The following is a 25,191-nucleotide window of genomic DNA, read 5'->3' as shown; positions in this document are numbered from 1 at the left end:
CATGCCTGTGATCATTTTTGTGGTATTAATGGAAGCAAATGAATTAACCGTAACCGTAATCATGTGTACCTGCATAACTCAAGCATTCGTTAAAGGTTTAATTTGATCTCAATTTGAAGGGTTATGAAGGAGGGAAAGAGAAAGATTAAAAATGAAAAGATAGTAGGCAAAGGCTAATGGCACCAATTTAGTACTGGTAATAGCGTAAAGAATAAAAGTCAATTCATTTTCCTAAATTTAAAGTAAGGTGATGAGTAAGCATGTAGTAAGGTCAAAGGAAGGATTTATATTTGAATTGTTCCAGTATTCAAGCCCTACTCAGAGGAAATGGAAATCCATAACAGCGTGAATTATCTTTATTGTTGAAGGACATATGGAGTGAACGGTCTACCAGTTTTCACTATGAGTTGCTGCAAGTCTACAGGTTTTGATTACCTCGACCTTGGTTGGGCGTTAGCATCCTACAATCTTGTAAAGATCTTTTATTTATTTCCAAGATAGTACTGTTGAAAACTGCATTTGCAAAGATTTTCTTCATCAGAGTGAAATCACCCAAAAAATTTATAACACGCTGTGCTGTCAATGCATCCTATCTAATTTTGAAGATGGACTCTCAGGCACTTCTGATTTTTGTCGACTTATTGTAACAACAGCGTGTTTATTATTATAAAAAATGATTTTTGTAGAGGACCTACTTATTCCACAGGTTCAAAGCAGTGCACACTTCTTGGAGTTTTGTTTTTATCTTGAACTATGCTGTTATACATGTGGCTGCATTGTTTTGTATTTCCATTTCTTTGAGTCAACTGAAGTTGCAGTAGCTTTTGTGGGGAAGGAAGACAATAAAGTCAGCAATAGTGTCATGAAGCTAAGTAAGTGCAAACCAGCATAGGCAACACATTTTCAATATGAAGGGTTTCTTTTATGATTGAATGAATTACATTTCCAGCTTGTAGTAACATAAAAAAAACCTTTCAATCAGATAAGTGAAAAGCAAAATACTGTGACTGCTGGAATCTGAAACAAAAACAGGAAATGCTGGAAAATCTCAGCAGGTCTGACAGAATCTATGGAGAGAGAATAGAGCCAATGTTTTGAGTCAGTCAGGATGACCCTTCAACGGAGAGTCAACTTGACTCAAAATGTTGGCCCTATTCTCTCTCCACAGAACCTTTCAGTCACCATTGTTATTTAGATAATGAGACCCAGAGGATTTTTTTTGTTCCAGGGTTGGGATCCAAACATTGAATGAGTTTCAGGGTCCCGACCTCATATTGTCTGAATGTCTTACACCTGACGTAATTTTTGTAAAGCAAGTTAATTATAGGCCAGAGTGTGTGCTCAACATTGAATTAATAATGGAGCGTAGTCTCATGAAGTCTGGAAGTCTAATGGGAGACCCTCCAAAATAAGTCTGCGGCAGTGCCCAGCATCAAGAGTGGAAGTTGGCAATGTAGGGGGAGGAACTACATTGTTCTGAAGGCCAGATTGTGGAGGAACAACTCTTCCACTGAATGACCAGCAGCCACAACTGTGGCCCAATGGATATGGGAGTGGGAGATGGGGGCGGAAAATGGGCAGATTGCGGGGGGAAACGGGGAGGGGTGTTAGTGGATGGAGCACATACCCCCCACTTCCCTCCTGTTCTGCTGTTAGGACAAACCCATATCCGAGCACTCTCTGCATCACCACGTCTTATGCAATAATTAATATCTAGAAAACTAGAAAATAAGAAAGAGAAAAACATTTGTTGAGATGGCAGTAGAACCTTTGCATGTTGTCATAGGAGTACTGTAATGTCATGCATGTATACAATGGGCAAGCTGAAAGAATAAGGCCACATTAATTGAGTGAGACTTTTATGCATCAATGCAACATTTCTTAATAATAAAATCTAGCTCAACCACATCTTTGAGAAGAAGGTTATTTCAATAATAAAGTGCAGTATAAATAAATTAATTAACCTTTACACAATGTAATTTAGTAAATGCAATATTAATTGTAGCTGCTATATGGGAAATTGTACACCCTTTTAGTTTCTTGTTCAGTGGCACTTATGTCAACATGTTGTGTTGCAGAGTGGTATGGCACAGATTTAAGACACAGTAAGTTCTCAATCCTTAGGATTCAAAACACTGAACCCTGAAGCTATTATGCCTGAATTCAGCAAGTGGTCTGCAAATGTGTCACCTCATTTTTCACACTTAGTCAATATTTCATTGTAGACAGATTTTAATGTAAGTGTTGTAAATGCAGGAGGCACCAAAACATATGTAACTTAAATAACAGTGACTGTGTTGAATATTTCCTATAGGAATACAGGAAATTAGGTTATGAGTTGCTGAAATATTGAATGAATCCTGCTGCATTATATTTGGGCTATCATCATATTTCTCTCCCACATTCAATATTTGACCATATGTTTTGCTGCACTTTGCAAGGGAGAAAATAAACACTCTGATGGCTTATTCCATCCATCATGTTAGGTAAGCATTATTATCTGTACATAGCATGTTGTCTTCTACTTGTGCCAAAAACTTGCACAGTTGGCTGAATGTATAGATGAAGAACATAAGATGGTTGGCAATAGTTTATCAACCTGCTGAAAAACCTGACAGCGCCATACAGAACTAAACTGGTATACTTCAATTTGCAGCGCATAAAAATGTTATACAATATTGATTCACATCACCAGTTAAGTTTATATATCCTGCTTCTGTTTTCTTCAAGTTTCTATTTTCTGGTTATTTGGTAGTACAAACTTGAGTATTGCTTTGAAAAGAGACATGCTGTCAAAGCATTTTGTCTTGCACTCATCAGGACAAATTCGCAAGAATACCAAATTTTAAAGGGTATGACCAATTTAAAATTATCAAGTTGGGCTCACAGTGTGGCTTACTTATGTATGCTAGAAGCTACATATATTCACACACAGGGCATTGTCATTTGAAGACAGAAAGAACATTTCTACGCTTGCACCTTTTTCAATCAAGCAAAATCTTGGGGGACAGCTATTCCCTGGTTCATTCCCCATGGCAATGCCTTGACCAATCAGAGCCAATCTGCCTGGTTTGAATTTAAACAAAAGCTTGTCAGTTAACTGTTCCCTGGTGGTATCTCCATTGTAATGTCTCTACCAATTAGAGTCTGCTTGCTAGCCAGTCAGCACTCTTTTCTTATGCAGTATAAATTGTTGTTCCTTTTACAATTGGTATTCTTGCAAATCTGTTCTGATGAGTGCAAGATGGAAAACCTCAACAGCAATACCCATGTTTCTATTTTCCAATCCACTCCATTTTGCTCTGCTGAGGCCTTTCTACGAACTTATTTTAGCTTTGTGGGATTAGAAAGGGTATAAAAGGAAGTACAACTCATGATAATGGGTGGGATTTTACGCCCTCAATCATCCCGCCCGACATCAACGGACCTTCCCATTGTCCACCCCTTGCCCGCTCCGATTCCCGTGGCAGGCGGGGCGGTAAAACTCGGGCCAATGTCTACATGTTGGGAGGGGACAAATTTCTTGAAAAACAATGCACAATTCTTAATCAGGATCTATACTTTCATTCTGAATCAATTTTAATAATGAAATATGATGTCTCCATTCCAGCTCCTGAAGGATTTTCCTGATGAACTGCGAGCGGACATTGCAATGCATTTGAACAAAGAAATTCTTCAGCTGCCTCTGTTTGAATCAGCCAGCCGTGGGTGCCTTCGATCCCTCTCCTTAAGCATTAAGACCTCTTTCTGTGCTCCTGGGGAATACCTCATCCGTCAGGGCGATGCCCTGCAGGCCATCTACTTTGTCTGCTCAGGTTCCATGGAGGTGCTGAAGGACAATACTGTGCTGGCTATTCTAGGTGAGTGAGCAGTGTTGCCAAAATACACATTACTAACTGTTGTGGTTTAGTTGATGATCATTGTTAAATCCCATTCTAATGTGTCATCATTGGAACTAGCAAGAAAACAAAACACTGAAGGTGGAATCTCTGCTCCTGCCAGCAGTGGGAATCTTGGCAAATTTGGCACGATGGAAAAAGTCTGTATCCTGCCAGCAGGAATTTTGTTCTCCCAAATTTGATCTCATGAATGCTCATTTAAAAAAGCCAACTTGTCAGAATTATATTCCCCTTCAAAGTTAAGTGCCCTACCAACGGTTAATTAGAATGGTTGGTTTGCCAACTCTAAATAAGCGGCCCACAAATGGTGAGTTTCACTTCATCTTGAGGTGTGTAGACATTGGGCGGAATCTTACTGCAAAACAACAAAATGTCAGGGTCTGACTGAAAATCAGCACGTTTCTCTCTGGAGAAACACACCAGTTATCTTGCCAGGTCTAATGGCACTTTATTTTTAAAAAACAGGGGTCGTCCATCATGTTCTGGTGTCCAGAAAGTCCAGCTGGGGGGCTTTAAAAAAAGCATCCCAATCAGAGAAAAGATAACCTCCCTTTCACCCCACCACTGAAATCTCAGGGGCTACCCCCACATCCTCCCCCCTCCTCCACGACCAGAACTGGCATCCCCCTTCCCCCAACCCCGCCATGATCAGAGCCAACATCACTCTCCTCAAACCCCTGTCACCCTGTGACCAGAGCCGGCATCACTTCCCCCACCCTTCCCCCTGCACCTCCCCCAGACAGTCAATGCCGGCACCCCTTCATTCCTCCCGAACATCGTCAGCATTTGACCTCTTCACATCCCTGTCCCTACCTCCCCAACCAAACAGTCAATGCCAGCAACCCCCTTCCTCCTGAATATCGCCGGCAACCCTACCACTCCCACGTTCGCTCCCCCAACCACAATTGAATGAGTGCCCCCCCCTCCCCTCCCCCCGCCATGGGCTCCCACTAGGATCTGTGCCTGGCACTGCCTCTTGGCACAGGTTGGCACTTCCAGGTTGGCATCGTGCCTACTTGGTAGTGTCAACCTGCACCAGGGGCAATGCCAAGGTGTAGTACCAAGGGCCGTGCCCAGTCATGTCCCTCTCCCCCAGGGGCTATGCTCACCATTATGCCCCCGGGTGGATCCTCACGACAGGTTCACGCCAGGGTGAACCTGTTGTAAACCTTGCTGTCATGAGGTCACATTGGCAAGGTTTGAAAATACAACTGGGGCGAATATATGGTGAGGGATTTTGTTAATTATATTGAAATATATGTTAATGTATTGAAATCACACTCCTGTCCATTGTGAGCATGAACCTGATAGGTTACCGGTGAAGGGCAGTGAAAATCAGAGATCACGATCTTGCTGGTGAGATTCGCAATTTCTGAGTTTCTCCTGATATTGAGCCCCTGCTACCAATCCCATGGAAGGCGAGAGCAGGCTGAAGCTCGCCCCCATTGCTTTTGCCTATCTTTAAGAGCGATGCTGTGAGATTTCAGGTGCTTGAATCACATCCTGCAACTACAAACCTCCAACCTCCTGGGTGAATGGTCGTGACTGACAAGGGATCATGCAGTTAGTCTTTTTATGGTGTCGCTATAGAGTTTTGAGGGTAGTGGAGTGAAATGGAAGAGTGTCTGCATGAGGTTTCTTGTGCTTGAGTAGCTTGTGCTACCAAATAAACCTGTTGGACTTTAACCTGGTGTTGTGAGACTTCTTACTGTGTTTACCCCAGTCCAACGCCATCATTTCCACATTGAGCTTTCTTGCACATGGCTCTCACCACCCTGGCCAAAGAACAATGTCTTCACATGCATTAGTGTGTGAATGGGAGGAACACACATCTCTGACCATCCAGGTAGTCCTTTATCTGGAGGAGGTGGTGTGGGCAATCCAATATCCAGACAGAAGCCAGGTTTAGCACTTGCTTGGAAATACATTATCTTATTGAAAACAGAGCTCCTCCCTACTCCTCTAGAATGCTTTCCGATGCAGCCTGTAGCGGAGAAGCTCACAGATGTGAGCACCCACATCCCAGGGCATCTGAGGATGGATCTGGCATTGCCTCTCGCTCATTTCTAGATAAGAGCTTTGCCGGCGATACACCCATGGTAGGGCCAATGTTTACTGTTGCAGTGGTCCATGTTTACCAGCCTCTTGAATTTATAGAAGCCCCACTGTCTCTTACTACTCAAGCCCTTACTCCTCATGGCCCTGTGCCAACCGGTGGTGGGCCATCCATCTCCTCATTGGGATGAGAGCCATTAGCAAGAGAGGGTAATGATACTTTAAGTGATAGCGTTGAAATGGAGGGAAGTGTGTAAAGCAAATTATCTTAATGTATCATTTCAATTAGTTCACATAGCCAATGAGGTGTTGATGATGCATGCTGCATCTGGATTACTAGCCGAGTGATTTTACCACTATGTCACCTTCCCTGCTGTGCATGCAATGACACAACCTCCATTGCTTACTGGGGAGGAGAATTCCAAACACTAGCAACCCTTTGAGAGAAGAAATTCCTCCTCACCTCCATCTTAAATGGGAGATCCCTTATTTTGAACTGTACCCCCAATGATTCCTGCATGAGAGATGGCCATGACCTAGTACTTGTGTAATGTGAATGTTAGTTGAGATGCAAATGTTACTCTCAGGATTGTGAATCTTTGGCATTTTCTAGACAGCTGTAAATGTTCAGTTGTTGAGCATGTTCAAGACAGAATTTGATAGATTTTGGATACTAATGGAATCAAGGGATACAGGGATTGACCAGAAACATAGAGTTAAGGGCCAGAATTCTCCGCCTGTTCACATCGACGGAATCTACTGATCCCACCAGCAGCGTACCCCTGCCGCAGGTTGCCCGGTGACATGGGGTGCAGTCAATGGGCAATCCAGTGGGACCAGAAGTTCCTATGAATGGCACACTGCATTCCCCCACAAGAAACATGCTATAGGGGACCAAAGAATCCCCCCTTCCCGGTAAAACAACAGCCATGATTTTATTGAATGGCAGAGCAGATGCAAAAGGCTGGATGGCCCACTCCTGTTCCAGTTTCTTATATTCTTAACCATAGCAGGCAGTCAATCTGCACAAAACAAGATCACACAAACAGCAATGAAGTAAATGGTCAAACAATCTGTTTTAGTGATGTGATGATACTGTGTCTTGAAGAAATGTATTTATGTCATGTTTTTCATGAGGGGACTGTTTTATACTTCAGCTCTGATTATGGTGCCTATTGTCTACAACCGGCAGCCCACTTGCTGATATTGCGGATGAATAATTGTTCCTAATTATTGGGGTGTTCGTTTTAATCTGTGTTCATACAGTTTTGTTATTTTTAGGGTTGTTATCTGGCATTACAGAGTAGGATTTAATTAGGCTGTTTGACAAGAAGAGAGAGCCATATGAATGGGCAGAGCTAGGCTTACAGAGAGACAAGCAGGCAGTTGTTGTTTGAATTTGAAAGGAGCAGCAGCTCTCTCTCTCTCTCTCTTTGGAAGTTTAAGTTTGGGAACAGCTAGAAAATCTTTATCTGGTTTTCCACTGAGTGAAGACAGGTCTCTCCCTGGAGTTCTGTTGTTTGATTTTGAAGAGGAGTTTACATCTATGGGGAATATTGCTTAAATTAGAACTAATAGAGATAGCTAGCAGTTAAGAATTATACCTTGTCATGTTTAAGTATTTCAATTGGTAAAAGTTATGCAAAATCTTTTTGTTATAGTTAAACTATATGCTTAAAGTTTGTTTTAATAAAAGCTTCCCATGGGTCAATAGAATCACACCAGGAACGTAAGACCTTATCCTCACACTAATGTCAAAATCAAAAATATTTGGGGTCTAATCTAACTCCATAGTATACTTTGGAGTTTCCGATCTGATCCTTAATAGTGATGCTGACCAACTGAGAGGTGTAGGTCAAAGCTCCCTGTCCCTGTCCAGAAAAATGTCATGGCATCTTTTATGTTCACCTGGGAGAGAAGGTGGGGCTTCCATTTAACATCACATCCAAGCCTGCTTTTGTCAGTTGCACAGAAAAAAATCTGTCTCACTGAAGCAATAACAGCATGTAATTGAATCATACAGAACAAAACTTATAAAAATATATTCTATTCCATCTACTCAACTAATGATCTCAGCCAACCTGGCATGTGGATTACTGTGAATTAATTGGAGAGGGAAATAAGGATTGACCACAATCCAGTAGCCTGGATTACTCAGAAAGTCAAAGGTGTGTATGTTGGTTGAGGACAGGATTTGGCTCAGCTGAGGACAGTGTGCGTGTCAGTGAATGTCAGCTGGAAATATACAGAACAAGCAATGCTGAGTGACGAGAACTAGGGAACACAATTTTAAAATAAGGGGTCTCCCATTTAAGCCAGAAATATGAAGAAATGTTTTTCTCTCAGTGAGTTGTGAACTTTTGGAACTCTCTTCCCCGGAAAGAGATGAGGTCAGGTCCTTGAATACTTTTTAAGACAGAAGTAGATACATTTTTGACTAAAATGGAGGCATGGGTTCTAAGGGGTAGGTGGAATGTGGAGTTGAGGCCACAATCAGATCAATCATGATCTTTTGAGTTGCAGGGCAGGCTCAAGGGTCTGAACATAAGGTTTATGTTTGGAGCTGAATGTTGTAGCTAACATCTTCACTTAACCTAGTACAGCTGATCATGGATTTAGCAGCAGAAAGGAACACCCTGCCTGTCTCCAACTGCACTATTTAAAGGGAACATCAAACACTAGGTTAGTTGATGGTTGATATTTTTTCTGGCTATTGCTACAGTTCAGTAAGTGTTTGAAACTTCCTTATATTGTTTCAGTGATGACAACAGCAACTTGGGTTCATATGAATATTAAGTATGCATCCTGATTGATAAAGGTTACTGGTAGGTGAGTGATGGGGTGTGGTAACTAGAGTTGATGCTAATGGTGAAGTTGGTAGAATATGGCAATTTAAGAGGCTCGACTTCTGGCATTGATCTCCAGGACAATCTGCTCCCTTTGCCACCTGAGTATACCTGAAGGACCTCCTGGTCTCATGCAGATTCAGTATAACTCTCCTGCTTTTCACCTCCTCCACCAAAACAGTGTTTGAAAATCTTGGAGCCCGCTCTCTCTCCTGTTATTTCAGCCTTCACTATTTCCCAAGTGAAAGTCACGGCTGCCAGCTTATACTTCAGCCACAATGCACTTCCCTTTGAAGCAGAGCAGGCTAATTTTATGCAATGCAATATAGTTGTAAGTGGCATTAGCCATTAACAAAAAAGCCCTCTGTTGATACGCCCAGCCAATCAAAAATATGTTTCATGCTATCTGGGCATTAAAACCATTATAATGAGCAAATAGCACAAAGTTACCACGATGTCTGCACTGAAAGGAACAAGACTCGGGATAATAATGCACTACAATTCCCTCATCCATTTTCACGCTTATTAAATTTAGCTCCCTTTATGTCCTCACAAGGGTTATCTCTTCTTATGGATTCTGTTGCTCACATTGAGGTAAGACTGATTGGTCTATCTTTTCCTGGCTTATCGGTTTCTCCCTTTCTTGACTGAGATGTAACATTCACCACATTCCAGTCCTTTAGAGCGCCTTAATCTATAGATTTTTGGAAAATGATTGTTAGGGGCATTGATAACTCACCCAAAACACTAGATTAGGAATATCCTCCTCAGCTATCTCTTGTTCACCATTCTCAGTTAAAAACCGACTCAAAATGCATATCTCTGCTCACTCTCACGTTGGTCCCTGTCATCTCAACTAAGTCTGTGGCCTCTCTCAAAGTTGTATGTTCAAAGTTGTTTCTGAAAACATGGAAAAGGCTAGTAATAACGATACAGAGGTTTGGTTCTTGGTGGACTTGGAATGTGATTCCAATGACAATTATATGAGGCAAAGTGAAATGAAAATTAGGGCTCTCTCTTACCTCATAACACATCTGGGTAACTCTGTAATATTTCACTGTCAGTTTCTGTTATCGTTGTCATTTCATAAATTATAAATATTGTCTGGGTCAAAGATGACAAGTATTCAAACAAATATGTAATGAGGTTAGTGAGTGCTGGACCAGTCAATTCCTTGAAAAACATGTTGAATGATTATCAGACTGAAATGGGATGGCAAGTTACAAAGATTAATTTAAGCATATAACAGTCAGTGATACTTTATTCAGGATGTGTAAATATTGTCTGGAACAAATTTGAAGTTTTTGGTAGTTTTACTATGTTCAGCTGAAATAAACTTTCAACAAGTTCAAACAAATTAAGAGTGTGAAAGGGGAAGACAGAACGTACAAACCAGCACCGGCAAGTAAGATCACAGTAGGCAACAAAAAGGTGAATCAAATTAAAGGGTCTTTATCTGAATGCTCACAACATTTGCAACAAGGTGGATGAATTGAAAGCACTAAAAGAAATAAATGAGTATGCTATGATAGCCATTACAGAGACATAGTTGCAAAGTGACCATGCCTCAGAATTGAATATTCAAGGGTGTTTCCCATATCAGAAAGCCAGGAAGACAAAAAAAGGTGGTGGAGTACCTCTTGTTAATAAATCACAAGATGCTTGGTTCAGAGGATCAATATGTAGAATCTGTACAGGTGGAGATAAGAAATAGCAAATGTAAGAAGTCACTGGTGATAGTAATTTACAGACCCCCTGACAGCAGTTACACGTAGGACAGAGTGTAAGTAAATAAATAATGGGGCTTGTATGAAAGGTACAATGATAATCATAGGAGATTTTAATCTCCATATAAATTGGACAAATCAAATTGACATAGAATTCCTAGAGTGCATTAAGGACAGTTTCTTAAAACAATGAGTTCTGGAATCAACCAGACCTTGTAAAGTATAATGGGACAGGATTAATTCATAGTCTCACCGTTAAGGATCCTCTAGACTAGAGTGATTATAACGAGAGTTTCACATTCTGTTTAATAGTGAGAAATATGGGTCTGAAACTATGACTGAAACTTAAATAAAGGCAATTGCAATGGCATGAAGACAAATTTGACTAAAGTGGACTGGGTAAATAGGTTAAAAGGTAAGAAGCTAGAGAAACATTGGCAGATATTTATGAAAATATTTCATGACTCTCGACAAACATATATTCCATTCAGAAAATACTTCACCAGAAGGATACACCATCTGTGGCTAACTAAGGAATTTAAGGATTGAATGAAATTTAAAAAAAATATATACAAAGCAGTAAAGATCAATGGTAGCACAAAAGATTGGGAAAATTTAGAAATGAGCAAAGGATAACTAAAGAAAATAAGAGGTAGAAATTGGAGTAATTGGAGAGAAAACTAGCAAGAAATATAAAAACAGACAGTAAAAGTCCGTAAAGAGCAAAAGTGTAGCAAAATTGAACATTGGTCCCTCAGAGGGTGAGACTGAGGAATTAATAATGGGAAACAAGGAAATGGTAGAGAGTATGAATAAGTATTTTATATCTGTCCTCACAGTAGAAAATACAAAACATTCCAAGAATAGTAGAAAAGCAGGAGGCAACAGGAAGGGAAGAACTTAAAACAATCAAGAACACTAGTGAAAAGTACTAGGTAAACTAATGGGACTAAAGACTGACAGGTCCGCGAGAACTGATGGCCTGACTGCTAGGGTCTTAAAATAACTAAATGCAGCAATTTGGATGCATTGGTTATAATCTTCCAAAATTCCCTGGGTCCAGTGGATTGGAAAGCTGCAAATGTAACACCACAATTCAAAAAATATATCAAAAGAGAATGTGGGGTAAGGGGGAAGTGATTTGGAAAATTGCTAAGTTTATGAGGGGGAAGTAAAGCTATGAATGTCAGGCATGAGACGTGATAGATAGAAATTGTTGGTAGGTGAGTGATAGAGGTGTGGTTAGTTTTGCAGTTGATGAGATATGGCATTTAAAGATATATTCTCTAATCTTGTGCGAGGTTATTAAACCGTATAGCACTAAATTCAGATCCTCCGAACTTGACTCCCGACATTGCACCTGCATAGATTTGGCTTGTTTTTCCCTTGAGTTCGAGAGATTGAAAGATAATCCAATTGAGGTGTTTAAAATCATAAATGGATTTGACGAGGTATACATAGATAACTTATTTCCTTTGGTGGGGGAATCAAAAAAAGAGCATCACCTTAGAACTTGTGTCAGGTCATTCAGGAATGAAATCAGTCAGCATTTTTTACCCAAAAAGGTAATAGAAACCTAGAAGTGCCTCCAAAATGTCATAGATGTTCAGTAAATATAACTGAGATTGATAATTTTTTGTTAGATGAATGTATGAAGGGACACAGAACAAAGTGAGTAGATAGAGTTGAGGTGCAGATCAAATAGATGGTTGCATAGATGGTAGACTGTTTTTCTATGTTGTTAGAAAGCGTGTATAGATAAGACATCATCTAACTGAAAAGTAGAACTGGATTAATGGACTGAATGGCCTAGTCTTATTTTTAATTTCCTATCCTATTCCATTGTAAGAGAACATTAGGTTATCTTAACTCATAATTAGCTTATATTTAGAACTGCAAACTTTCATTACAGAATTTATTTTCAGAATGGTAACTTGATTACATTTCAGTTTAATAAATTATGTAAAAGAGCAAAGTGTTTGGGGTTGAAACTGTGGAAAGACGCTTATTAAGACTAAATTCTGTTTAATTTCCATGGAAAATGTTGTGCACAAAATGAAACAGATATAAAGCATCAAACTCCACCCTCGTAGATGTTTCATTTGGAACCCATTCTTTTTAAAAAGCCTCATGAGTGACAACAAAGTCAGGTCCGCTATTTTAACAAGAACAATTTGAATTTATGTAGCACCTCTAACATAATAAAACATCCTAAAGTGCTTCACATGAGCATTATAAAACAAAATGTAATGTAAAAACAGATGAAAATTTTAAAACCAAGGCACCGCTTAACCTCGAGCCAATGTAGGTGAGTGAGCATCGGACGATGGGTAAAAGAGATTTTGTGTGACTAAGGACACAGGCAGCAACTTTGGATGGCTGCAAGTTTCTCGAGAGCAGAACATGAGAGACTGGCCAGGGATGTGTTTGAATAGTAAAGTCTAGCAGAATTTTCCAACCTTGCTGAAGTCCGTGTATGTTTGAATGACTCACATCCACCGTGGGGGTTCCAGCCATGGCAAGGCTGGCAAATTCCAGCGATGGATGAGGATGTCAGCAGCAGATGAGAGCTGAAACAGGGGTGGAGACATGTGACAGAGATGAAAACAGGTGACAGCACAATTTTGTGGTTAGAAGTCACCATGGTATCAAATATGGCCATGATGTGGAGATGCCGGCGTTGGACTGGGGTAAGCACAGTAAGAAGTCTCACAACACCAGGTTAAAGTCCAACAGGTTTATTTGGTAGCAAATACCATAAGCTTTCGGAGCGCTGCCCCTTCGTCAGATGGAGTGGTTATCTGTTCTCAAACAGTGCAAACAGACACAGAAATCAAATTACAGAATACTGATTAGAATGCAAATCTCTACAGCCAGCCAGGTCTTAAATGTACAGACAATGTGGGTGGAGGGAGCATTCAACACAGGTTAAAGAGATGTGTATTGTCTCCAGACAGAACAGCCAGTGAAATTCTGCAATTTGACTTACCAGTCAAATCCAGTCAAACAGGATACATGGTATCAAATATGGCACCAGGGGTGTGAACAATCTGGTTAAGCTTTGCCCATAGATGAGCTGTAAGGTCAAACCCCCCACCACCCTGGTATAAACCAGGAAGGCACATTCATAATTGCTTGCATGTTTGAACTTTCCTATCATATTGAGTAGAATCTCATCTCAACTGACAAAAGTGCGTACTAGATTTCATATTAACTGTACCTGCACCATTCATACACATGTGAATCAGTTCAAAATCTTATTTATGCTTATAATGTGGGTGAAATTTTCCCAATAAACGGCAAAGGACGTGATCTTACCAGCCATTCATGCCCTGCTGTTGCTCCAAGCAAGGACAGTGAATTTGGCCCTCAGCCAAGTATTTATTTAGTGCAGTGGGACCAGAAAATCGCACCAGCATGAACGGCCATAAGATTCTGCCCAAAGTGACAGGTTCTGACTGAAAACCAACATGTTTCTCCCTAGAAACACAGCCCGAATTTCACTCCAGGAGCGGGAATTTCTCAATAAGGTTCTAAGCGTTGAATTAATGGGAGGTTTTCTTGCCGGTTTTTTCAGCGAAGTAAGTAACACAAATTTAGGGTACTCTATGCAAAACAGGAGCCATAATATGAATCTCGCCAGGCGTGGAGTAAGTGGAGCCTCATCTCACCTGTGAGGCCAGCTACTGAGCTCTAGGGTGCCATTGCGCAGGTGCCCCGATCTCCCAGTATGCTGTGTACACATTCCCCCACCCCGATCACCGCCCCAGACATCACCTCACCCCCCCCACCCCGCCCAATCACCATCCCTGCAGAGTTCCACCCTGATCATGGCCCTTGCTGTTTGCCCCCATCCCTCAATCGCTGCCCAGTCAATCGCCAACCACTGCCTAATCGCCATCCCAGCCGATTGTCCCCCAACCCTCGATGCAGAGTTCCCCGCTCCCCTCCCCCCTATGGAGCTCCCTTCCGCAGGCCACGTCCCCTTTGTCACTGGCCAGCCGGCACTGCCAGAGTGCCCAGTGGGAAAGTTATCTCTGATTGCAACACGATCTTGATCAATTGGGCCAGTGGGCTGACGAATGGCAGATGGAGTTTAATTTAGATAAATGCAAGGTGATGCATTTTGGTAGATTGAACCAGGGCAGGACTTACTCAGTTAATGGTAGGGCGTTGGGGAGAGTTACAGAACAAAGAGATCTAGGGGTACAGGTTCATAGCTCCTTGAAAGTGGAGTCACAGGTGGACAGAGTGGTGAAGAAGGCATTCAGCATGCTTGGTTTCATTGGTCAGAACATTGAATACAGGAATTGGGACGTCTTGTTGAAGTTGTACACTTGGAGTACTGTGTACAGTTCTGGTCACCCTATTATAGAAAGGATATTATTAAACTAGAAAGAGTGCAGAAAAGATTTACTAGGATGCTACTGGGACTTGATGGTTTGCGTTATAAGGAGAGGCTGGATAGACTGGGACTTTTGTCTCTGGAGCACAGAAAGCTGAGTTTACAAGGTCTATAAAATAATGAGGGGCATAGATCAGCTAAATAGTCAATATCTTTTCCCAAAGGTAGGGAAGTCTAAAACTAGAGAGCATAGGTTTAAGGGGAGAGATACAAAAGTGTTCAGAAGGGCAATTTTTTCACACAGAGGGTGGTGAGTGTCTGGAACATGCTGCCAGAGGTAGCAGTAGAGGTGGGTTCAATTTTGTCCTTTAAAAAGCATTTAGACAATTACAGGGTAAGATGGGTATAGAGGGATTATGGGCCAAATGCGGGCAATTGGGACTAGCTTAAGGGTTTAAAACAAGACGGGCGGCATGGACAAGTTGGGCCGAAGGGTCTGTTTCCATGCTGTAAACCTCTATGACTCTATAATTGCCAGGGTGTCCGGTAGGCACTGCCCAGCACTGACCCCGATCATCTAGAGGCTGCAATGACTTCTGGTCCCACCAAAGAGGCCACCACGTTTGGACCCCATCTGTGGGGACCATCTGTGATCCTCGCCGGTGAAGACCTCGACTGGGAAGGTTGTTAAGGTAATTGAGCCCGGACAATAGCACCAGGTCTCATTAATGACCTGTTGACCATGTCATTAATATTGAAATCAAGCTGATTTTGCCAGCATAATAGTGCTGATAAGATTGTGAGAGGCGAGAAACTGGGTGTGAATCTTATTGTTCAGCTCTTGCCCTATCTTACCAGCTCACCACACCAATTGACTGGCATGGCGAGCCAGTAAGCTCGCGCTGCAGATCTTCTAACATTGAGAAAAAAAGGAGGGGGAGCATGCTTAATGCCAGCTGTCTGGTGAGGGTGAGGCCTGATACAGCCAGCGAGCCTGTCTCCATAGAGATTGAGGTGCCATTTTTAAAGAGTGCCCGATCTCACAGTGGAAATAAATGCCCCCTCCCCACCCCCCCACCCCAACAATTGCCAGCTTTGGGATCAATCCCCCCCTCTCCAAGCATCATCATCATCCCTGTCTAATAGAAACCACCTCGCCCACCCCAAAATGATATTCCCCGGCACTGTCAGAGCCCCACATCCTAGCCCTGCACCCTGGCCCTGCCCCATGGCACTGACAACCTGGCTTGAACTGAGTTTGCAGTCCAAAACATGGCATCAATATTTTGGAACACTGTGCAAACAAAACAGACTCTTCTTCAATGGAAAGCCATTTTGTCTGGTGTCACGGTCATATTTTGTTTTTATTTTGAGCCATGAAACAAAGGTGCAACACTAAAATCTGCATAATAGTATTGAGGAGCAATAGATTCTATAAATACCATTGAAAAAAGGCTTACAACATAGGTCAAGTCAGTGCTTACACTTCAGCTATTTTATCATGGGATAATCAAAACAAAAATCACAGAGAAAAATCAATTTGATATTATCTTCACATTTCTCTCAGTGTATCACTTCAGCATATAAAGCTGTTGCATAATATTTTCCCTTAAAAGCAAGGGAGACAACCAGATAAAATAATTCTTTCACCAACAAATACTGAAAACATAAGGAAGCTTGCACTGTCAAATAGTGCCATTATTTTGCTTTCTGGTTGAATTCCTGACTGGCCTTTCTGAAAACGTAAGCTATATCACTTCAGATTGATCAGTTTTTTCAAGTTTATTTTTGTAGTGAGAATTCTAAGTATAATGTGGCAGTTAACTGAGGTTGTAGCAGAGTGAGTGACACAGTGTATTCACTGTAGGATCAATTGAGAGTTTAGGACTGAGTGACACATTGGTCATACCGTGGAAACAATTGTGAAGGCAGGAGAATGAGTGACACACTATTGACATTGAGATAAGTGAGATGGCAAGAGAGTGAGTGACACATTGTTCAGGCTGTGGAAACAGTCAAAAAGGCAGGAGAGTCAGTTACAATCTATTCACATAATGAGATAAACCGAGAGAACAGGAAACTGAGTGACATCTTATTCAGACTGGAATCAAGCAAGGGGGTAAGAGATTGAGTGACGAACTATTCACATTGTGAGATCAATTGAAAGAGCAAGAGACTGAGTGACATTCTATTGACATTGAGATCAATCCAGAGAGAGGATAGTGAGTGGCACACTGTTCACACTGAGATCGATCCAGAGAGAGGATAGTGAGTGACACACTGTTCACACTGAGATCGATCCAGAGGGAGGATAGTGAGTGGCACACTGTTCACACTGAGATCGATCCAGAGGGAGGATAGTGAGTGGCACACTGTTCACACTGAGATCGATCCAGAGGGAGGATAGTGAGTGACACACTGTTCACATGGATCAATCCATAGGGACGATAGTGAGTGACACACTGTTCACACTGAGATCAATCCAGAGAGAGGATAGTTAGTGACACACTGTTCACACTGAGATCAATCCAGAGGGAGGATAGTGAGTGACACACTGTTCACACTGAGATCAATCCAGAGGGACGATAGTGAGTGACACACTGTTCACACTGAGATCAATCCAGAGGGAGGATAGTGAGTGACACACTGTTCACACTGAGATCGATCCAGAGGGAGGATAGTGAGTGGCACACTGTTCACACTGAGATCGATCCAGAGGGAGGATAGTGAGTGACACACTGTTCACATGGATCAATCCATAGGGACGATAGTGAGTGACACACTGTTCACACTGAGATCAATCCAGAGAGAGGATAGTTAGTGACACACTGTTCACACTGAGATCAATCCAGAGGGAGGATAGTGAGTGACACACTGTTCACACTGAGATCAATCCAGAGGGACGATAGTGAGTGACACACTGTTCACACTGAGATCAATCCAGAGGGAGGATAGTGAGTGACACACTGTTCACACTGAGATCAATCCAGAGGGAGGATAGTGAGTGACACACTGTTCACATGGATCAATCCATAGGGACGATAGTGAGTGACACACTGTTCACACTGAGATCAATCCAGAGGGACGATAGTGAGTGACACACTGTTCACACTGAGATCAATCCAGAGGGAGGATAGTGAGTGACACACTGTTCACATGGATCAATCCATAGGGACGATAGTGAGTGACACACTGTTCACACTGAGATCAATCCAGAGGGAGGATAGTGAGTGACACACTGTTCACACTGAGATCAATCCAGAGGGACGATAGTGAGTGACACACTGTTCACACTGAGATCAATCCAGAGGGAGGATAGTGAGTGACACACTGTTCACACTGAGATCAATCCAGAGGGAGGATAGTGAGTGACACACTGTTCACATGGATCAATCCATAGGGACGATAGTGAGTGACACACTGTTCACACTGAGATCAATCCAGAGGGACGATAGTGAGTGACACACTGTTCACACTGAGATCAATCCAGAGGGAGGATAGTGAGTGACACACTGTTCACATGGATCAATCCATAGGGACGATAGTGAGTGACACACTGTTCACACTGAGATCAATCCAGAGGGAGGATAGTGAGTGACACACTGTTCACACTGAGATCAATCCATAGGGACGATAGTGAGTGACACACTGTTCACACTGAGATCAATCCAGAGAGAGGATAGTGAGTGACACACTGTTCACACTGAGATCAATCCAGAGGGAGGATAGTGAGTGTCACACTGAGATCAATCCAGAGAGAGGATAGTGAGTGACACACTGTTCACACTGAGATCAATCCAGAGGGAGGATAGTGAGTGTCACACTGAGATCAATCCAGAGAGAGGATAGTGAGTGACACACTGTTCACACTGAGATCAATCCAGAGGGACGATAGTGAGTGACACACTGTTCACACTGAGATCAATCCAGAGGGACGATAGTGAGTGACACACTGTTCACACTGAGATCAATCCAGAGGGACGATAGTGAGTGACACACTGTTCACACTGAGATCAATCCAGAGGGACGATAGTGAGTGACACACTGTTCACACTGAGATCAATCCAGAGAGAGGATAGTGAGTGACATATTGTTCACACTGAGATCGATCCAGAGGGACGATAGTGAGTGACACACTGTTCACACTGAGATCAATCCAGAGGGAGGATAGTGAGTGACACACTGTTCACACTGAGATCAATCCAGAGGGAGGATAGTGAGTGACACATTGTTCACACTGAGATCGATCCAGAGGGACGATAGTGAGTGACACACTGTTCACACTGAGATCAATCCAGAGGGAGGATAGTGAGTGACACACTGTTCACACTGAGATCAATCCAGATGGAGGATAGTGAGTGACACACTGTTCACACTGAGATCAATCCAGAGGGAGGATAGTGAGTGACACACTGTTCACACTGAGATCAATCCAGATGGAGGATAGTGAGTGTCACACTGAGATCAATCCAGAGGGAGGATAGTGAGTGACACACTGTTCACACTGAGATCAATCCAGAGGGAGGATAGTGAGTGACACACTGTTCACACTGAGATCAATCCAGATGGAGGATAGTGAGTGTCACACTGAGATCAATCCAGAGGGAGGATAGTGAGTGACACACTGTTCACACTGAGATCACTCAGGAGAGAGGATAGTTAGTGCACAGTGAGTTCACAGTGCAAGATCAAACTGGCAGAATGAGAGTGATAAATCATTTGAAATTAGCAGCAAGTGATATTTTAGTTCTCTTTGCGGTAAGGGATCAATCATGCTCATCAAAACCAAAGTTGGCATAAACAAATGAAAGAGTTTTTGTTTTCATGGTACGGCATCATTTTAAATTTTAGTTCGAGGCATCTCTTGTCATTTTGAGGTAAATGGTGTCTGGAGAACTTGAGGCCCTTAGAGCCTGAAAAAAGGAAACTGAACCTTCTGCTCAGTTTGGTTGAACAGGACATGTTGAAAGAGGAAGATAACTAAACTAGCAGCCCAGCAGCACGTTGCCCCTCTTTCCAATAGCAGCATTATTCAGTCATCATACAAGGAAATAAGAGAAGAAACATACCTGTTTTGTTAGATTGGCCACCTTCCACATCCACATTCTCACCATATTTATCATACACTACTGTCTGTAAAATGTAACTAAATTGGGGAGTTCCATTAGAATTGATTGTATTTACAGAGGAATATATGACTTGGGAGCAGTGGTAGTGTATTTGGCCCTTGAGCCTGCCCCACTATTTGGTACGATCATAGCTGATTTGATTGTAGTTTCAATTTCTCTTTCATGAGTGCCTCTCATAACCCATGACTCCCCTTTTCCAACGCAACCTTGAACTGCTTTTAACACAATCATATCCTTTCAAAAAAGCCGGCCAAAGCTGTACATGGTTCTCTCGATATGGGGTAGAGTTTTGTTGAAGATTTGGGGGCTTTGCCTGCCAGCTGGAGAGCCAGCATGAAACCCATGCTGCCTCTTTTTATGAAGGTCTACCAGACCACACGCCAATCAGCCTGAGGCAAGTCCACTGCCAGCAGGCCTTCCCCTGGAATCAAGGACCAAGGGACAAAAGTCGCACCTATTGAGAACTGTTGGCAACTCTTATGCTCAGCAGCAACACAGGCGAGGCAGTGGCTGATGCAAAAAAAACATCTACCAGAGTCCCAGGATTATGGAACAGTCCAGGCCTCAGGTAAGTAATGTGGGGGAGGAGTTTCGCTGGCAGAGGGCGTAGGGGGATCAGCAGCAAGGGAAGGAGCGTTCACAGCTCTGCATGCTGCATGGCAACAAGTTTAATACAGCGGTGGTGAGGTGAGGCTCTTAAGTGGTATTAATTGGCCTCAAGAGGTAGTAGGGCAGAGAAGGTCGACTGTGGGATTTAATGCCTGGAACTTAATTCTGGTGGAAGCAGTAAGGCGGTGGAGTTCCAGTATACCACCATCCTATCTCCAAACTTATCACCACTGTACGGAGTATTCAGGATGTGGAGATGCCGGCGTTGGACTGGGGTAAACACAGTAAGAAGTTTAACAACACCAGGTTAAAGTCCAACAGGTTTATTTGGTAGCAAAAGCCACCAAATGGCTTTTGCTACCAAATAAACCTGTTGGACTTTAACCTGGTGTTGTTAAACTTCTTACGGAGTATTCAGCCCATGGCCTCATCAAGACCCTGGCCAGCTGCAGTAAAACCTCCCTACTTACACTCCCATTCCCCTTGCAATAAACAGCAACATTCTATTTGCCTTCCTAATCATTTGCTGCACCCGAATACTAACCTTTGTGATTCATATTCTGAGACCACCAAATGCCACTGTACTACCAAGTTCTGCAATCTGTCCCTATTTAAATAATATATCGTTTTTCTGTTCTTCCTGCCAAGTGGACAAGTTCACGTTATCTCACATTAACTTCATCTGCCAATTCTTTTCCCGCTCATTTAACCTATCTATATTCATAGAAGAATCATAGAAACCCTACAGTGCAGAAAGAGGCCATTTGGCCCATCGAGTCTGCACCGACCACAATCCCACCCAGGCCCTAACCCTATTTCCCTACATATTTTACCTGCTAATCCCTCTAACCTACGCATCTCAGGACTCTAAGGGCAATTTTTAGCATGGCCAATCAACCTAACCCGCACATCTTTGGACTGTGGGAGGAAACTGGAGCACCCGGAGGAAACCCATGCAGACATGAGGAGAATGTGCAAACTCCACACAGACAGTGACCCAAGCCGGGAATCGAACCCAGGGCCCTGGAGCTGTGAAGCAGCAGTGCTGACCACTGTGCTACCGTGCTACCCAGATTCCTTTGCAGATTCTTCACAACTTACTCTTACCTATCTTTGTGTCATCAGCAAATTTAGGTACCATAAGTTTGGCTCCTTCATCCAAATCATTGATATAAATTGTAATTAGTTGAGGCCCCAGCACTGATCCCTGTGCCACTTTACTAACTACAAGGTTGCTGATGCAAAAAATGCCCATTTATCTGTGTACTCTGTACCACTTTAGCCAACTCTGCCTTCATTTGCTCTGTAACTTTGAATGAAAGACAGAAAGAATATTTATGTAGCATTTTCCTGACCTCTGTACACCCCAAAGCATCAGTGAAGTACTTTTGAAATGTCATCACTATTGTAGGAAACTTGGCAGCCAGTTTGCATCCAGTAAGGTTCACAAACAGTAAAGTGAGAATGACCAAATAAGTTAATTAATTGATGTTGGTTGAGGGATAACTATTGGCTAAGATTTGGACCCACTTCGGACACCATCCTTCGCAATCCTAAAAACATAATTATAATTCTTGAGGCATTGCTGTATATCACGAAATTTTCTTTTGCTGGAGAAGTCCTGATATGAATTCTTCTCTTCCACGTCAGACCCACAAAACAGCCTGGCTGGAAGCTGTGGCGTTATCTGCCACTGAATTGATAATTGCACTTTCAATCATCTCCTTCTAACAGTGGCTCTTCCCCACTGCTTTAATTTGATCTTGCAGTTTACAAAATATCAAGCTAATGAAGCCAGATGAACATCACACTGAGATGTTGATCGTCTCTATTGGATGCCTGATCTTTAATAAAAGAGAGAAGATGGTGGGAAAGTAGAATTATTTTTTCTGCCATTTGAAGCTTATGGCAAACCATTCCCCATTGGTGATATACATTTTGAAGTGGACTGTCATTGGGAGATCTCCAATATATTTAGCACTGGAAATTCACACAATCATTGAATAAATATTGTACAATTGGAAATATACATGCTGGTTTTTAGAAGCTGTACAAACCCATCAGTGCTTAAGTGTTAACCATATAGATCAAAACAGCTAATACATTAATAATGAAACAATTGTTATAAATAGCAAGACTATTTCTAATTCATCTAGGAATATTAGGAACAGGAGCAGACTATTCAGCCCCTCATGCCTGTTCTGAAATTCAGTTAGATCATGGCCGATCTACTTTCAGACTGTTTACATTTTTAATATGTATTATTATCAAAAACACTTTTGTATTTTGCCAACTGGGAACTAATCTAACATCCAGTGCCTGGGGCAACTGAGGAGATAAAGAATCAGCTAGCTGACTGGATGGGGATCAAACAAATGGAGGTAATCAGCTGGGAGTCATAGCATCAAAAGAGCTGGAGTGGAATCAAGTATGTAGGAACTGCAGAAATAGGAGAATACTTGTGGTTGTAGATGCGGAACAAATGCACAAACATCTGATACTTTTTGAGTAAAGGATTATTCCAAGTGCTTCTTTGCATACCGTTTTGATTCATTAATGATCTTGCTGCCAATTAATCAGGCATCCAGAGGTTTCTTCAAAGCAGATTCTTGGCTAAATCTTTAACTTGTCCATTTTGGATACTGAACAATTTGTTGAAAATTCTGGAGTGGATTCGCTTGGGAGTAGTTAGTGTGTTGACAGTACTACACACAGTCCAGGCAGTCCTCCAACAACATCTGTGGGGAATGGGTTTATTTAATCTCTAACATTGTAAAAAAAAGTCAATCACATTAGGGAATATATACCCAAACCTTTGTTTGAAGAGAGCAAATAAAATTGGAGACTTGTGATAATTAAGGTGTCTCCCATTTTCTCTAATATCTGGTGAAGCTCATGTAATTAACAGATTGGCTGATTTGTTGGATAAGCTTTACGTGTGTCTATGTAATCAATCCAAGCAAAATATAAATGGAATTGTTTATCTTAACAAGCAAATTAGAAACAAATAACTTTATAAGGTGTATAATATAATAATTGTCACCATTTCATATGATTTCACCTGTAAATGGGCATGCCAAGGATTAATGCCCATTTCTGTAAATAATTTATTTTCACAATTTATAGTTGTAAAAGGATGTACAAACAAGTACTACTAAAAACATTTAACATCCTCTTATTTTTATTTTTCTATGGTTCCACACAGAGCCACAATCAACAATTCATGCCATTCAATACATTGCCAATGCATTCACTAGATAGCAAGATAATTACAGATGAAGCAGGCTATTTAGCTCATCTGAATTCATCCATAGAGAATGACCCTTATGTCCCTTCCATTACAGCTTAAATTGATATTAAATGATTCCAAGTTTTTATTTCAAATGCTCTACTAATGGCTGCAGAAAGTATTATTTGGTCCAAGCAGGCTGCAGAAACTGTTGATGGAACCCTGACTGAAGTTGTGTGCACAGTTTTCAACATCTTTGTGGTGGTCACGTAGTATGGCAAAATGGGAACATTGATCTCTGTAATGCCTCACAGTGTGGGAAATGCAATCAGCAAATTCACATTTAGCACAAAGATCCTAATGGAAAAGGATGAGCCTCTCATCCATGTCTGTTCAAAGCACCTTGTGACTTTCTTGTCTGAGGAGTCTGGAAACAAACCAGTGCTACTTGCTTTGGCCCTGAAGGGATGCAAATGTGAACGGTATTAAATCTGTCAAACAGCTGATTTGGAGTTGCCGACTCTGGTGAAATTTACTAACTGGACAGCAGGGCTGAGACTAATGAATTAATGCTATAACAGAGTAATGTGATTTCTCTTCATTCCACATGGGCAAGGTTATCACAAGGAAAGTCAAACTTAACTCAAGCAAGAATGTTATTGAATGGAAATAGAAGAGCAACTTTACTTTCTGTGGTTTTTGATGCACAAGTCATTGAACTAGAAAACTAGTGTTTGTACTCAGTTGGGGAACATCATTGCAGCACATTTTAAGACTATGCATCCTGCCTAGGCTATGATGTGAATTAAGGCTGAAGGGCTCTGACCCGAAATGTTGGCTCTATTCTCTCCGCACACATGCTGTCAGACCTGCTGAGATTTTCCAGCATTTTCTGTTTTTGTTTCAGATTCCAGCATTCACAATAATTTGCTTTTATATTATGGTTTTCTGTAATTGGATTTTAAGGGTAAAGATGGGACACTGGTGAAGACTAACTGGATTTTGCATCCCATTCTTGAGTGTTCAGGCTGAAGAAAGGCAAATAATTAATGAAAAGAAAGAGAATCTATTGTGTTTGTGTAGATGGACTTCCTAACATCAGTCCTAACTTTGCCATTTGTAAGTTTAAACCTGTCACCCCCCCCCCCCCCAAACTCCCCCCACCACCCCTCCCTTATTCTACTCCCAACTTTGAAATCATTTTCTGAATTTAGAAACATAGAAACATAGAAAAACTACAGCACAAAACAGGCCCTTCGGCCCCACAAGTTGTGCCGAACATATCCCTACCTTTTAGGCCTACCTATAACCCTCCATCCTAATAAGTCCCATGTACTCATCCAGGAGTCTCT

At 41.9% G+C, this 25,191-nt stretch overlaps 1 protein-coding gene across 1 annotated transcript in view; it reads left to right on the top strand.

The window, feature by feature from the left end:
• The window catches only part of kcnh3 (potassium voltage-gated channel, subfamily H (eag-related), member 3), a 717,440-nt gene that overhangs the window by 600,377 nt on the left and 91,872 nt on the right, over positions 1–25,191 (top strand). The window contains exon 10 of the mRNA XM_078227725.1: positions 3,611–3,860. Within this exon, the coding sequence (XP_078083851.1) occupies positions 3,611–3,860 (250 nt within the window). The remainder of the gene's footprint in view (positions 1–3,610; positions 3,861–25,191) is intronic.

Source organism: Mustelus asterias, chromosome 14, assembly GCF_964213995.1.
Source record: "Mustelus asterias chromosome 14, sMusAst1.hap1.1, whole genome shotgun sequence".
NCBI classification, from domain to species: domain Eukaryota; kingdom Metazoa; phylum Chordata; class Chondrichthyes; order Carcharhiniformes; family Triakidae; genus Mustelus; species Mustelus asterias.
This window is presented reverse-complemented; position numbering and strand designations above follow the sequence as displayed.